This window comes from Colossoma macropomum, unplaced genomic scaffold (genome assembly GCF_904425465.1).
Source record: "Colossoma macropomum unplaced genomic scaffold, Colossoma_macropomum, whole genome shotgun sequence".
NCBI classification, from domain to species: Eukaryota; Metazoa; Chordata; class Actinopteri; order Characiformes; family Serrasalmidae; genus Colossoma; species Colossoma macropomum.
Genome location: NW_023494803.1, coordinates 40,403,111 through 40,419,803, shown reverse-complemented (window position 1 = coordinate 40,419,803; position 16,693 = coordinate 40,403,111). Strand labels below are relative to the sequence as shown.

Genomic DNA, 16,693 nt, shown 5'->3' with positions numbered 1-16,693 from the left:
CCCCCTTTTACCCTGTTCTTCAGTGGTCAGGACCCCCATGGACCCTCACAGAGCAGGTACTATTTGGGTGGTGGATCATTCTCAGCACTGCAGTAACACTGACGTGGTGGTGGTGGTGTGTTAGTGTGTGTCGTGCTGGTCTGAGTGGATCAGACACAGCAGTGCTGCTGGAGTTTTAAACACCTCAGTGTCACTGCTGGACTGAGAATAGTCCACCAACCAAACATATCCAGCCAACAGCGTCCTGTGGGCAGCGTCCTGTGACCACTGATGAAGGACTAGAGGATGACCAACACAAACTGTGCAGCAGCAGATGAGCTATCGTCTCTGACTTTACATCTACAAGGTGGACTGACGAGATAGGAGTGTCTAATAGAGTGGACAGTGAGTGGACACAGTGTTTAAAACACCAGCAGCACTGCTGTGTCTGATCCACTCAGACCAGCGCAACACACATTAACACACCACCACCACGTCAGTGTTACTGCAGTGCTGAGAATGATCCACCACCCAAATAATACCTGCTCTGTGAGGGTCCATGGGGGTCCTGACCACTGAAGAACAGGCTAAAAGGGGGCTAACAAAGTATGCAGAGAAACAGATGGACTACAGTCTGTAACTGTAGAACTACAAAGTGCACCTATATAGTAAGTGGAGCTGATAAAATGGACAATGAGCGGAGAAACAAGGAGGTGGTCATAATGTTATGCCCGATCGATGTACATGTAGGGAGTTACATGGCAAAATTGTCCCTAAACTCATTCACAACTGGTTGCAAAAGTTTTGGCACCCATCTAATTCGATGATTCTTGTGTCATTGTTTGCTATCCGGTGTGGACCAGAGGGGGATGGGTTTCCCTTCTGAGTCTTGGTTCCTCTCAAGGTTTCTTCCTCTTGCTTTTAGGTAGCGACGCTCACAGGGGGATTTGGACCCGGATTTTTCTGCAAAGCTGCTTTGCGAGAACAGCTGTTAAAAAGCACTATATAAATAAACTTTGACTTGACTTTTGAGTGAAAAGAAGTTAATACATCCTCTACAGAGAACACACCTCTGCACAATTGAATGCATAGTTACTGTTTATTTACTGGATTTTTACAAAGAATAATTTTAGGCCAAATTGAAACGCAATCACTACAACGGAAAAATGTGAAATGCAGTGGACACATGCAGAATACGTGCCAAAATGGAAATCAAAACCTCTGTTTTCATGTCGCTTACAATGTAAACCCCTTACATGGTCAAGTTTTATTACACTCCTGTAACTTAAGTACAGCTCAGCTAGTTTGCACTGAAGTCCCTGTAGTTACTGAATAGTAAGCCTTAGAACGTAATAAGCCTGTATTTTTAGGGTGTTAAATCAAAGTTATGGATCGATTGCTTTTCATTTTGAGATGTTTTCTGCATGTTAGTGTTGAAAAGCAATCTCATGCGTGCACTGCAGCTTACTGTTTTCAAAGAGGCAGATACATTTGAAGCACAAAAACACTGTATTAGGGGTTTTGCTTTGCATTATGTTGCATATTCCACAAGTCACTATGGAAAAGTAATGTAATGTATATTGTATTTCACTGTTTTCACTGTTATAATTGTATTTCAATAGGGGCAAATACGTTGAAAGTAGTGCATGGTAAAATTATAGCTGTGCCTTCATCACATTTGTGGATTTGTGTGAGTGTATTTTATTAAATTCTGACAAATTCAGCATTTCATTTTTGAAAAGCAAATCCTCATGTATTGTTTTTCAGCAAAGAGAACAATGTAACAGTGGGTTTGTTTCTCATTTTGGCTTGTATTCTGCATGTTATTATGGGAAAGTAAGGTCATGTGTGCACTGCACTTCACATTTTTCCACAATGATTTCATTTCAGTTTGCCACAAATATTTCCCCTAAGGGAGAATTTAACATACTGGGAAAAAACGCAAAAATTTTGCACTAAAATGTGCAGAAAAATGCCATATTTAAGTGTTGCTCTCTGTAGAGGAACTTATTTTCACTTAGAAAATCAACAAAACACGTCATTTGACCGGGGTGTTTGAACTTTCACATATGACTGTGTTCAGCCCCTGAACACCCTGAGATGACACTCAGAAACTGGACCCAAATGAAAGAGTGAGTTCAGCTTTGTTGAGCTCATGACTCTTCATTTGTCCAAGCATGGCCGCGTTCCAGCCAGAGAGACTGGCAGGATTGTGTTTGGTGACAGAACTGTGTTGTAGACGCTGCTGCTCTCCATATTCACCCCACTCGCTCACGCTCACAGCACACAAAGCTCTCACTGTACACTCACATACTCCACAGCTGAGGAGGATTTTCCCAACACGCTCACTCCTGCAGGACCGTCTGTCATCCAGCTCAGCCGCAACACAGAGAACAGGCACTTTCTGACTCAGGCTTGTTTTCAAACTTGGGCGTTTTGTGAGGATCTTTACGGGGAGATAAGCCTCTTAGAAGTGCAATATGATGTCATTGTTGTTTCCTGAGAGGTGCTGAGTGATTCAAAGGGATGTTTCAGCTTAGCTCTTAAAACAGAACGTTTCACCTCACATTAATCCTTTTGTTGCCATATGAAGGCTAAAGCAGAGAGCTAATAGCAGGTTTTACAGTGATCTGGCTGTGTGTTTGTGTTGTATTTCTGGGTTGTGGGATGTTAGAGCTGGTTTCTCTCACTCTGCCTAGTGAGGGCAGGTTCTGCTGAGTGTTCTGGTGTGTAAATCATGTCCCCATTTTTAACCCTGTGTTTATAATATGGAGGCTAAATGCAGAGATATAACAGCAGCGAGTGGGTTTTGGGTGATTTTGGGGCTGGACTGCTGGCTGATGGACGGTCACAGGTGGATGAAATTACTCTGGGTGGTGACGACAGAGTCTGATGATTGATCCGATGTGTGAATCATGTCACTGTTTTAACCCTTTGTTGGAATATGAAGGCAAAAAGCAGAGATTTATCAGGATTTTGGGTGGTTTTCCAAGCCGAATTACTCACTGATGCTGACGTCACAGTTTGATGATGTTGTGCTAGCTAGTTTGGGCCGGGTCCGCTGAGTGTTCCGATATGTGTATCATGTCTGTAGCTTAAACCGTTCTAAAGTTGGTTGGTTAAAGTGGGTTAAAGAGCCCATATACTACTTTTTTCCCTGCTTATAATATTTGTGTGGTTTTTTTGTTTGGGTCGTAATTCTTTTTTACATGACCATTTTCCAACCTCTCTTTATCCCTTAGAATTGAACAGGCTGTTTTTGCTACCGTGCCTTTAAGACTGATATATGTAAATAAGCTCTCTTCTGATTGGCTTGCCCTGTGTTGTTTTTAATTCAAAAAGCAGTCTGGGCTGAAACGCTCCTTATAACTTCAGTGTGAATGCGCTTATTTAGTTTAGTTAGCAAGCTTCAGGCCACAAGCCTGTCTTGACTGACTGATTACATTTGAGATGATGGGAAACTTCACCAAACTCTCACTTTAGACGTTTCATAAAACTTCAGGTAATTTTTAGGTGAACTATTTATACCACCTACACGGAAAAGCAGTATTAGAAGAAAAACAGCATGTACACTGCAAAAAATGGTATTTTGGCAGGTGAAAGTATCTTAAGTCTGGTCATTATATCTACTATTTCTCATTTTGAGATTGTTGCAAACTTATTATAAGACTATTCAACTAATTTCAACATTTTTTTACCTGTTTGAAGTAATTTTATTAAGTAAATTTATTTCACTATATCAGCAGATAATGTTTCTTATTTTAAGAAATATGCTTCAAACAAACAAAATTATCTGCCAGTAATATAGTAAGATAATTTTGCTTAATCCCTTAAATGGCCAGGATCCACTGGCAGGCCCACAGTTTTATTACACACTTCTATAACCTAAGAATAGTTCAACCAGTTTACACTGAAGTCCCTGTAGTTATAGTAATAAGCCTTGTATAACAATAAGCCTTAGAATGTAACAAGCCTGGGATTTTAAGGGGTTAATAAAATAAAACATCTAGAAATAAGTTAAACAATCCTATAATCCTACAACCATCTCAAAATGAGAAATATTAGACAGGTTGACCAGGTTTAAAATAATTTCACTTGTTAAGATATCATGTTTTGCAGCGTCACATCTGAGCAGCTGCACTCCCGCAGTGATTCAAACAGCTGGACTGGCCTGAGAAGGGCAGTGGAATGTGAGGCCGCTACAGTGGGCCTTTTACAGAAACCTATCCACAGACTCACCGTTTGGCAGGCAGTGTCGGCCGTTTCCGTAGAAGCCGGAGTGGCAGTGGCAGCAGTAGCCGGAGGGATAGTCGGTGCAGTAAGCGTTCTGACTGCAGTGCTGCCGAAAACGTTCGCACGTTTCTTTATTTTCTGTGGAGTAGTGGATCACTGGACAGAAATACAGACACAGAGATTAGAAAGAGGAAGAATACACAGACTTTAAACATGCAAATGCATAAAGTGAAATGAGTCTAGAGCCCTTGCAGAGCTGGAGAGGTTCTACAAATTAAGAGAGCACTGACAACATCTGCGATTTTAATCCAGTATGAATCTGCAGTGTGTAGTTTAACAGTCTGACGGTAATAATTGTGGAGTGATTTTAATCCAGTATGAATCTGCAGTGTGTGTAGTTTTACAGTCTGACAGTAATAATTGTGGAGTGATTTTAATCCAGTATGAATCTGCAGTGTGTAGTTTTACAGTCTGACAGTAATAATTGTGGAGTGATTTTAATCCAGTATGAATCTGCAGTGTGTAGTTTTACAGTCTGACAGTAATAATTGTGGAGCGATTTTAATCCAGTATGAATCTGCAGCGTGTGCAGTTTTATCTGACATTTATAAGGTGTAATATGAGACTGAATAAGACTTTGTAAGGACTCCCTGTAAATGCTATCCAAACACTGATATATGAAGACAGAGACCAAATGCAGCAGAAATAAAGTTAGAGCAGCAGACAGACAGAACATTTTTCATCCAGGGAGAAATAAGTGCTCCCTCCTGCTGCTTTAAAGAGGAGGTACTGGCCTCAGGTCAAATATGAGGCTCATACTGTACATCTGGACGTCTGTTTCACTGCAAATTTAGCAGGGGCCATGGCTGGGTTCTGCAGCCGACACTCATCTGTGTGAAGGACAGTAGGTCTTTAGCACAGCAAGGTGCAGATAAAAGCTGCTTTGACAGCTCAAACATGACGTCTGACTGGCTGAACGTTTGTTTCAATTACACGCCCTGATACAGCTTCAGTCAAACAGCTGAAGGCCACGAACACTGACACAAGAGCAGGTTATGCTGTCCTTGAGTGCAATAAAGATTGTTTTTTTTCTCTTCTTTGAGGCCTCTTTAAAAGAAGGAGGAAAGGAAGAGTGTTGGAGGAGGAGACTCAACAGATGTTACATCTAAGAGCATTTGGAATTTGGAGGATAAGAAACAGGCAAAATCAAGAAAGGAGTCCACGCAGGCATACCGTATGAAACGGTAATGACAACTATCAATACACTGATACATGTTTGAGGTATTTTCAAAAAAACATCTACGCCAATGTCCAGCACAGAGTTAACATTTGAACAGCTGCTCCAGTAAAAATATGTGTCTTTTTTATTTGCTAGAAGAAGTCTAGCCATTCACTAACGACAGCACACAGTGGGACATTCAGCAAAGTTAGCTAATGTCAGCTACTTTCATTGTCGAAACTACAGAAAGTAAAAGAGGCAGTGAGTTTGAGGAAAACACCTCAGAAAAAAGATGCCAACTGCCAAATATTTCACTATATTGACAGATAATGTTTTAAGAAATGTGCTTAAAACAAGCTAAATTATCTGCCAGTACAGTGAGACAATTTTTAATAAATTACTTAAAACAGGAAGAAATGTCTAGAAATAAGAAAAATAATCATATAATAAGTGCAGAACTGACCATTAGGGAAATGCATATAATAATTACTGATATCTATCAACATTGAGTGATGTATAGAAATACTGTTACTATGAAAAAATCTTAACATATACTAACACACCTAGATGATATTGCATAAAATCTCTATTGGCCCATTTCTTATGAATGTTCACCCAACTTCAGATGATGTTAAAACATAAAAATGATAAAAATGAAGTTATGAAGTTCTGACATGACAGCAGCAATGCACTGTGATGAGATTTCTGGGCATATCACTCAGCTCTAAGGTTAAGAACATTAGATTTGATTAGAGATTAGAGAGTCTCACCTCCGGAGTCAAAGTCCACGTCTTCCTCCACACTGACCACTTGGCCGTCAGGGTTGTGGGGGTACACCTCCAGAAGGGTATGCTCAGGCAGGGGGAGCTGTTGCTGGACCCTCTTCTCTGGACGTTCTGGACTGCTTTCTGGCGGGGGATATTCTCCAGGCCCAGTGACCGCTGGAGCAGCATCATGAGTCTTAGGATTAGATGTTAGCGTGACGTCCCCTCCATAATGCTGAGGGTGAGACGGATCTTGGCCTGGCTCAATGAACTCCGGAACTGAAGGATTCTGGAAGTCTGGATCCACGTTATATTCCTGCTCCTCATCAAAAGAATCATCCGTCTCAGTGTACTCGAGCTCAGGGTACTCCGGGGTGGTGGGGAACTCAATCACTTGCCTTCTAGGCAAAGCGGTGGGTAACTGGCCACTAACTGGTGCTGGAATAACGTTTTCAAAAGCGTACGAACTTCCAATATGGAACAGCCAAACTCCAGGAACATTGACGTTGCTCAGCCTGCAGGGGGACGGCAACAGATGAGTGAAATATGAATGTTAGGGTCAACAGCAACTATTATATTTGTTATGTGTATAAAAATGGTTCTATTAAAACGATACTTTGGCAGGAAAATAAATATCCTCTCTTACTCCAAATGCAACCAAGCAGCCAAGACACGTTCGGTGTCTGAAGCTTGCTACTTTCGTTTTGCACTGAAGCTACAAGGTTAACGTAGCTAACAAGTAATATAAAGTTATACCTCGCCAGTTAGCATGGTGGACAAAAGTACAGACAAAGTTCAGCCTGAAAGAAAAGATCTTGATAGCTACGCTAATGTACTTTAGTCCATGTTTATATAAGAGATTACTGAACATCTCCACATGGTTTGAGACGAGAGTGATGATTCAGCCATTAGAATCATGCTAATGAGTAGGGGTATAAGCTTATGTAACCTGTTGGCCACATTAGCCTCATACACTATAAACTTTAAACGATGAGTTTACTTAAACATGTTGGGAAGTTGAATGCCTCACTTCTTTCTAAGTCAATTAATTAATTTCAGATTAAGTCTACTAATTGATTTTAACTATTGACGTTAGCCTCTTAAAAAGGCAGGGCCTACTGGCAGTTTTATTACACACGTCTATAACTGAAGAACAGCTCAGCCAGTTTGCACTGAAGTGCCTGTAGTTACTATATAATAAGACTTAGTATGTAATAAGCCTGAGATTTTAAGGGATTAAACCCCATGTGTCAAACACAAGGTCTGTGGGCCAGATCAGGCCCTGAGACACAATCCTGTCAGGTCCCACAAAAGTATCTTAATTTTCTATTAATATCAGCTTGTTTCACAATGCGCTGCACTACATTCCCCAGCATGCATTGCAACCTAATGTGCGCTTTGACTCTCTTACCACAACAACAATCTTTGGGACAGCAGTTACACCTCAGTTCTACACAATTCTAGGCAATTCCACACCAGTCATATCACCAAATGCACGAGCTGCATTTCAGCTGCAACTCAACCAAGATGAACACCCAACACTGGCTTAGAAACTGAGCCCAAGTATTAATGAACTTGCAGTAAAGAAAGGATGCCAGGTGTCCAGATCAAACAAATCGGTAGGTTTAAAAGACTGAGCTCCTGAGGACATTTAATTTTTTTATATTTCAAGTATTCATGTAATATTTCAAGGTCTACTACAAATCCCTGTATTTTACTGTTGATGTTTATTATGTGGCGGCACGATGACACAGTGGGTAGCGCTGTCGCCTCACAGCAAGAATGGCCTGGGTTCGATTCCCGGCCGGGCGACCAGGGTCATTTCTGTGTGGAGCTTGCCTGTTCTCCCCGCGTCTGCGTGGGTTTCCTCCCACAGTCCAAAAACATGCAGTCTGGCCAATTGGACGTGCTAAAATTGCCCCTAGGTGTGAGTGTGTGTGTGATTGTGTATGTCTGTCTGTCTGTCTGCCCTGAGATGGACTGGCGACCTGTCCAGGGTGTATCCTGCCTTCTGCCCAATGACAGCTGGGATAGGCGTCAGCACCCCACCGCGACCCAGAAGGATAAGCGGTTTAGATGACGTATGTATATGTATGTATGTATGTTTATTATGTATTCTGAATAAACAATGGCCAGTTCAGGTTACAGCACAACATTAATTGAAAATAAAATAAAAACATAGTTGTTCTCTGGCCCACGGGTTTGTTGAGATTTTTTAATACGGCCCATTTAGTGGTTGAGTTTGACACCCCTGGGTTAGACTGTTCATTCTTCAGTCGTACTACTGTTCAAACAATTGGAATCAGTGATTTCATTCATTCATATAAAACCAATTTTTTTGAAGATACATGTATAAAATAATTCTACAATGACTTAATTTCTTACAAGTTTCAAGCAGTTTGTAGAAACCTAGAAAAATGCAGATATTTGTGATGATAAACAGAGCCATTAGTGACTTTATGATTATTTAGAAGTCTGTGCAGCCTTGAGAATGAACTTCTTTCTCCTTTTTTACCAAGTAACTTTATGTTGTTCCCAAAATACTTTTAACTGTGAACAAAGCGTTGGTTTAAATTTTGTTTATAACATTTCAGTCTACACTGTATGGGCTATTACTGAATAACAACGATTAATATGACAAGTGATTCTGAACATTTGAGCAGTAGTGTACATTTAAACATTCACGATCAAAAGCTAATATTCCTACTATTTACTACTAGTAATATATGTACTATTTAGTTACAATTCTGGTAACAATTTACTGTAGGGTGCTGTTCATAAGGCTACAAGACACCTACATAAGGTTGTCTTGACAGCTGACATAACCCTACATAAATGTTTATAAATGCTTATTCCAATAAGTGTCATCTGTCATAAAGACTACTTTAGCTAACTTTGATCAAAACTGGCAAATGTTACCTTCATAGCGAATTGTGCCTATTGGAATAAGCAATTATATACATTTGTGTAAGCTTATGTCAGCTGTCATGACACACGTATGTAGCTGTTATATAGCCTTATGAACAATACCCAACGGTATTTACCACAATTCGTTTCTGAAAACTTACAATTTTAAATAAAATCAATTAACAAGATTGTTAAAACATAAGAAATCTTGCTTAAAACTTTGTAGTAAAGTACTATTATTACTTAAAGTGTAGCTCCAATTGAAAACTAAAGAAACTATGAAGTCTTGGCTAATAAACTGCATTTGGGTCAGGGGACAACTGTGTGTCTGTTGCTTTGAATGATGTTATAGCATGTAATATGCTGTTATATTGTATGAAACACAGTGCTTACTGGTACAGGTTCTTGACGGACTGCTCGTTGGTGGTGATGCTGTAGTAAGGCCCTTCAGTGCGAGAGAAGAAGAAGTACGGGACTTCTCCCCTGGTGAAGCCCACTCGAGCGGTCAGCTCAATCTCCACATTGAAGGTTTCTTTAGGGCGAGTCCCGTAGAACTGCAGGCCGTCCTCCGGGTAGAGGAACAGGGCGTAGGTGTTCACCTCGTCGTAAGCCACCACCGCCTGGAACGTGTTAACCTGCAGGAAGGGTGAGGGAGATAGACATCAATTCATTATTCAAATTCAAAGCTGTTAGTGCCTTATCTCATCCTGAGGGAGGGTCAGCTTTTCTTTCTCAAGAACAAAAGCTCTCTTACAACTCCTGTTTATCAGTGTGTTTATCTCTGCTCTAATGAATAAGGCAAACAAAAACAAAATTCAATGAGCCCCATAGAGGTTACCCTGCCTTGTTTATCCACAGTTTATAAAACTGAGTTACTTTTAACCCCTGAGGGCGTATAAGACTTCACGCTCATGTTTACAGAACGTACACACTAGTTGAATTGTAGTTGTTGAATAATTTATAGTACTGAATAATTTATAGAAGACAGTGAAAAATGTATACTAACTATGGAATCATTTATCATTGCTACTGAATAATTCACAGCAGATACTAAATAATTCATAGTGGATACTGAATAATTTATGGCTGTTACTGTATAATTCATAGTATTTACTAAATAAATTATAGTTTATACTTAATAAGTCATAGTACATACTGAAAAAAATCATAATAGACACAGAATTATTCATAGTAGTAGTTGAATAATTTGAGCTGTTACTGAAAAGTCCACTCTAAAATTCATAGCGGATACTGAATAACTCATAGTCAATACTGAATAATTCATAGTAGATACTGAATAATTTATCATAGTTACTGAATAATTCATAGTATATACTGAATAATTCATGGTAGATACTGAATAATTCATATTAGTTACTGGATAATTCAAAGTGGATACTGAATGATTAATAGTAGATACTGAATAATTCATAGTGGATACTGAATAATTCATAGTATATACTGAATAATTCCTAGTAAACACTGAGTAATTCATAGTAGATACTGAATAATTTATAGTAGATACTGAATAATTCATAGTGGATACTGAATGATTAATAGTATATACTGAATAATTAATAGTGGATACTGAATTATTTATGGCTGTTACTGTATAATTCATAGTATTTACTAAATAAATTATAGTTTATACTTAATAAGTCATAGTAGATACTGAAAAAATTCATAATAGACACAGAATTATTCATAGTAGTAGTTGAATAATTTGAGCTGTTACTGAAAAGTCCACACTAAAATTCATAGTAGATACTGAATAATTCATAGTAGATACTGAATGATTCATCATAGTTACTGAATAATTCATAGTATATACTAAATAATTAATAGTAGATACTGAATAATTCATATTAGTTACTGAATAATTTAAAGTGGATACTGAATAATTAATTAAAGATACTGAAAAATTCACAGTACATACTAAATACTTCCTAGAAGATACTGAATAATTCATAGTAGATACTGAATGATTAATAGTATATACTGAATAATTCATAGTGGATACTTAATAATTCATAGTATATACTTAATAATTCCTAGTAAATACTGAATAATTCATATTAGATACTGAATAATTAATAATAGGTACTGAATAATTCATAATAGATACTGAATAATTTATAGTACATACTGAATAATTCCTAGCAGTTACTGAATAATCCCTGTGACTTAATAATAAGCCTGCCTTTTAAGGGGTAACTTCATAAATCTGATCCAGTTCTAAAATCTGAAAAATGACTTGATATATGCACACGTGACATGATATTAAGCATTTACAGTATTGTGTGTTTACTATAATCCCAGAAAATTACACAGTTCCTTGGAAATCTCATTACCACCACATATCAGAGCTCAACCCAAATTTGGTGTTTCCCACAAGCTCACAGTTGTTTCTTTGATTTTATAGGGTCTGGTAACCCACCAACTGTGCCACCCCCCCAACTGTAAACACCATTCTTCTCCCTCCTCTCAGCTGGTTTCACACCCCATTAAAAGGCTCCCCCCTGAGACCACCAAAGCTACTATGTGAGGAGCTGTAAATGTGTCTGTCCTCTCGTCTTCAGTTTGTTATAATACAGTCTGAGTGTCATTGCCCAGATCGTGTCATTAAATCCTGGGAACACTGAGATCAGAGAGAAGCCCATCCTGAGTCAAGGCCGCAGACGGACGGACCTGACCACCCACTGTCTCTACCTCCAGAGCAATGGACTTCTCAGAGCTCCCTGCTGAAAAGTCCAGCTAAGAAAGCTTCTGTTGGTAGCTGGTTTCAGATGGTCCAAGAGGGTCTTTGATGGTCATCAGCCAGATAGTAGTTGCTGGTCTAATATGGTCAAGGTGGTTGATCAGCAGGACATGCAACTGTACTAGACAAAAATATACCCTACGCTACATTTGGGGGTGTGGGGGTTGGGGGGGTTTTACCACTTAACCACTGCATATGCTCATCAACTGGTCATGCGGGTCACCCAGCTTGATCAAGCTGTTCATGCTGGAAAACCATCTAAACCATCAAACTCAAACGAAAACAAACTGATCCGGCCAAGCTGTTTTCTTTAGCAGTGCTGTTTGAAAAGGGATGTGCTCATTTGAATATATGAATATTCAAACTCATCTCAGTATTCATTTATTTAACTGGGTATTTAAATAAGTCAATATGTACTGTGGAATAAAAAAGTGCTATATGCTATATGCAATAGTGTGACTGTGCGGTGTAGAACTGCAAAGACGGGGAGGGGGGTTGTGGTGTGATGCCACTCAGACCCGCCCCTTCCTTTGGATTAATATGACATCACGCAAGATTTTTGTTCCATCCATATGTTTATGATTTACACACCACAGGAGTCAAACAGACAATTTAAGATCAGGCACACCTACAGAAGGCAAGGTCGTATAGAATCAAGCGCACTTTCACTTTTCATTGGTAAAGTATGGATACAGTGCACACACCAGCCAGCAGGGTTGCCATGTTCACAGTTTTCCCACCAAACTGGGCTAGTTTGAAAACTACTGTCATGGGAGAAAATAATAATAATAATAATATTGTTTTATATGAGGTCCACTTATGATGTTTGTGTGGTTTTCTGTATTAAAATAGTCATAATTTCATTTTACATGATCATTTTCCAACCTCTCTTTATCTCTTACTATTAAACAGGCTGTTTTTTATCATTTTGCATTTACGACTGAGGTATGCAAATGATCTTTGTTCTGATTGGCTGTCCTATATTGTGCCTTATTCAAAAACAACAATTTAAAACTGGCAGTTTTTACAGCTTAGTTTCTATATATGGACTGCATGGACTAAGCAAGAACAGTTCATTTTGAAACTTTAGAAATGTTTACATACTTTTTTCAAACTTTTATTTTAAAGTGTGGAAAATTTGGGTTTCCATAACAAGGGCCCATTTAAGTAAACTTGGCAGACCTGGCAACCCTGCCAACAGTAGGCATCACTAAAAATACAGCAAGATCTGCCAACAGTCTTTAAAGAGAAAAACAGGTATGACATATATTTACACTGCTGTGTCTGATCCGCTCGTACCAGCGCAACACACACTAACACACCACCACCACGTCAGTGTTACTGCAGTGCTGAGAATGATCCACCACCCGTACCTGCTCTGTGAGGGTCCATGGGGGTCCTGACCACTGAAGAACAGGGTAAATGGGGGCTAACAAAGTATCAGAGAAACAGATGGACTACAGTCTGTAACTGTAGAACTACAAAGTGCACCTATATAGTAAGTGGAGCTGATCCGGCCAAGCGATCTCAGCTTATTTGAATATATGAATATTCAAACTCAACTCAGAAGTCTTTTATTTAACTGGATATTTGAATAAGTCAATATGTACTGTGGAATAAAGAAGTGAACTAAACTATCTTGCAGTGTTTAAATACGCGACTGATGGACTGACTGGTGTAGAACCGCAAAGAATGAGGCGACAAAAGCAACTAACATTTTGTTTCACGCTAAGCCAACTGGACTAAACAGAGATGTATATGGATTAAAATGAATATGGATGCAAATAAATTCAATGAATTCAAAATGGGCTGTTTCTGCAGATTCATTTTTTGTGTACTGAATGGACTGTGTCTGTAATATTTTTGAAACATTTCTGTAAAAATAAAAGAACATATGCCCTTTAATTATTCATTTTCATTGAAGTATTTTAGAAGCGTTAAACTAAATACGGAATATCTTGTACAAGCTTCAGATGTTTAATCTAGAACGGCCAAAGAATGTTCAAGTGTATCAAGTAAAGTCAAATACCTTTCTGGTTGCACACACACACACACCCCACCCCCACCCCACACACACACACACTCAAACAGGGTCTGTGTGAAATCTCCTCCCTCTTCCGTAATCCAAGCTGCTCTCCCCTTGTGGTGCTATCACCTCCATCACCACCATCAAAAAACACAAAACAACACCCCCCCCACCCCCACCCCCCAAAGACACAACACTGCATCTGGCTTCAAGAGCCCCCCCAAGCTACCTACTTCCACCCCCCCCCCACCAAACCCCCCCCCATCACTCCACCTCCACCACCCCGAGCCTCAATCTCTTAATTACAAGACCACACTGCCTCCGAGCGCTGCAGGAACACACCCATAAACAAGATTGTTTAAAGATGTTATTGTAAATAATTAGGCTCCCACTTATGGCACGGCTGAGACGGGGGCCAGGCTGCATGTACCCGGAGTCCAGGGTGGCTAGCAGAGGGCACGGGGCCGTGATCGGATGACAGAAGACAGGCCAGGCTTGATCAGGCCGTCCACTGCTTATTTGTTCAGGGGATAACACCTCCATGCGGCTTCCCTCCTTCCACCTCCACATCAAACAGCTCACAGACAGACATCTTAAGAACTGCAGACTCCCACCGAGATAAAACTATTGGGCTTCAGTCCCAAAGGGAAAAATAATAAGGGACCAAAAATCCCAAATCCCCCCAGATTAACCCCATCTTCATCACAACACTGGTGATGGTGAGTTTCAAGAAATGTTTCCATGCAACTTGACAACAAAATTCAAAAATAACACTTTTATCATGATTACATCAAGGTAAAAAAAATGAATAACCTAGTTATATAGTTCATGACACAGTAGGCTAGCAGAACAATCATGTTAATGGGGAATTCCACCAATTTTTCAAAATATGTGTGTAATTAAATGGTTGAGATGAGTCATTCAGAGTGGTTTGGTGCGAAATGCTTCGCTCTAGAGAAACTTACCAAGTCGGAATTGCTCACAGTGGTGGTGATAGGAACCAGACGTCCACCTCTAAAAGCTCCCTCACGGAAAGCTACTACATGAAATGGTTATGAATTCACATTTTTTAGATTTTCCACTATTTTCCATCATCAACATTCCATATAAACTCAGAAGACTCGTGTAGGTTCAGTGGTGGTTTTGGATAGTAAATAAAATGTCTCTATTTGTGTTGTAGTCATGGCGACCCCTGGTTCCTATCACCACCACTGTAAAGAAATCAGAGTCTCTACAATCAACCATTTCACACCAAACCACTCTGAATCACTCTGTTTACATCTCAACGAGTGAATTATGCAAAATTGTTTTTAAGTCAGTGGAAATGCCCTGGCTAACTGGTTACCAGCAAAAAAGCAAAATTATCCCAAAACACCATCCTCTGTTTTAATTTCTCACCCATGATGCATCAATTAAAATGAGATTACTGAAACTGTCATCATCTGGCATGCTATGAGCTTTCTGATTGGCTGATTCATTGTTTTATGAGTTATAACGATTGAGCTTCAAACAAGTTTTTAAGTGAGTTCCAGGAGGCTTTACACTAAACAGTTCAAGCAAAACTTACATTAACATTTCGCTGCAGATCAATTCACATTATTTATCTTTGTCCTTTAAGCTGATTGAAATCCACCCCAGAGTTCTCAGTGAGCGTGCACGTTCACACGCTGATTCACTTTACTGACCAACGTGGACATGAACGCTCACCAAGTGCTCCTTCCTATCACTGTGTAAAAGAAGCTCCACACTGCCTTTATTGTTGGATGCACTGCGATAGTTTCTGAGACACAATCAGAACATAATTCATATCTCTATGCACTGTGAAAAACTGAATGACTTCATGTGGTAACAAGTAAATTAACTAGTTTTATTCAACCTAAATAAATAATTTGAATGAGTGATTCTTTCAATAAATGTAATTGTTTGAGTAAATTCTGAGGATTTTTATTTTTGAGCCATTTTTTACAGTGTGGAAATACTTATTATTGACCTGTTTCATCAAAGGAGCAACAAAAGGCCACTGAAGTGTTAAACATAGTCATGTTCACACATCTGCTTTCTCCAAATGGTATTCTGTGACCCAAACAAAATAAAAGTCTACTAATTTTAGGGTTTCGTGATCATGTTTCTTCCTTTAAAAATGCACTTTGTTAAAGTAGAGAAGTGGATCAGCCGCTTTTTAGCCTCAGCACTGAAGGGTTAAGACTGAAAAGCCTGAGCGAAGTCTGTGCAGAGCAGCCAAGAGGAAACATTAAATGAAGTGGAACACGTTTTCTCCTCAAACATCCCCCACGGCTCAGAGCACTTCTACTGTAATCAATTAAAGGCCAGTAAGCAAACACTGTCAGTGATAGTAAACAATGCTGAGTGAGACGGAATCAGCAGGAAGCGGAGACTAAGATCAGGATTCTTACCTGTTTGCACCTCTAAAGCCTGTGAAGACACAGTCACCTTCGGAGAAAGCATTTAGACTGGCTTTTATGAATCATTGCTGTCAGGACAAAACCTTGCATCTCTATTTTCCTCGTTTTCCATTATTTGGCATAATTTGAGAAAGGCAGTTGCCCTTTATGTCAAAATTTCATGATGAAAGGACCAACATAAATGGCCCAAAATTACTTGGGAAAAAATATTCCCCCATTTACTTCCATTAAAAGTTAAGAACTTTTTTCCTTGTCCTGTAAAGTTGCCTTTTTGGAGAAACAAGGTTTTGTTCAGACAGCAGAGAATTGCTTTATTTATCACTGATATTAAAGGCACAGTCTGCCCACAATCTAACATGAACAGTTTTTCAAAATGTAAGTGAA

At 39.4% G+C, this 16,693-nt stretch overlaps 1 protein-coding gene across 1 annotated transcript in view; it reads right to left on the bottom strand.

Moving 5' to 3' along the window:
* Positions 1 to 16,693, bottom strand: part of nid2a (nidogen 2a (osteonidogen)) — a 79,067-nt gene that overhangs the window by 54,621 nt on the left and 7,753 nt on the right. The window contains 3 exon segments of the mRNA XM_036593408.1: positions 4,219 to 4,368; positions 6,202 to 6,710; positions 9,496 to 9,737. Of these exon segments, the coding sequence (XP_036449301.1) occupies positions 4,219 to 4,368; positions 6,202 to 6,710; positions 9,496 to 9,737 (901 nt within the window).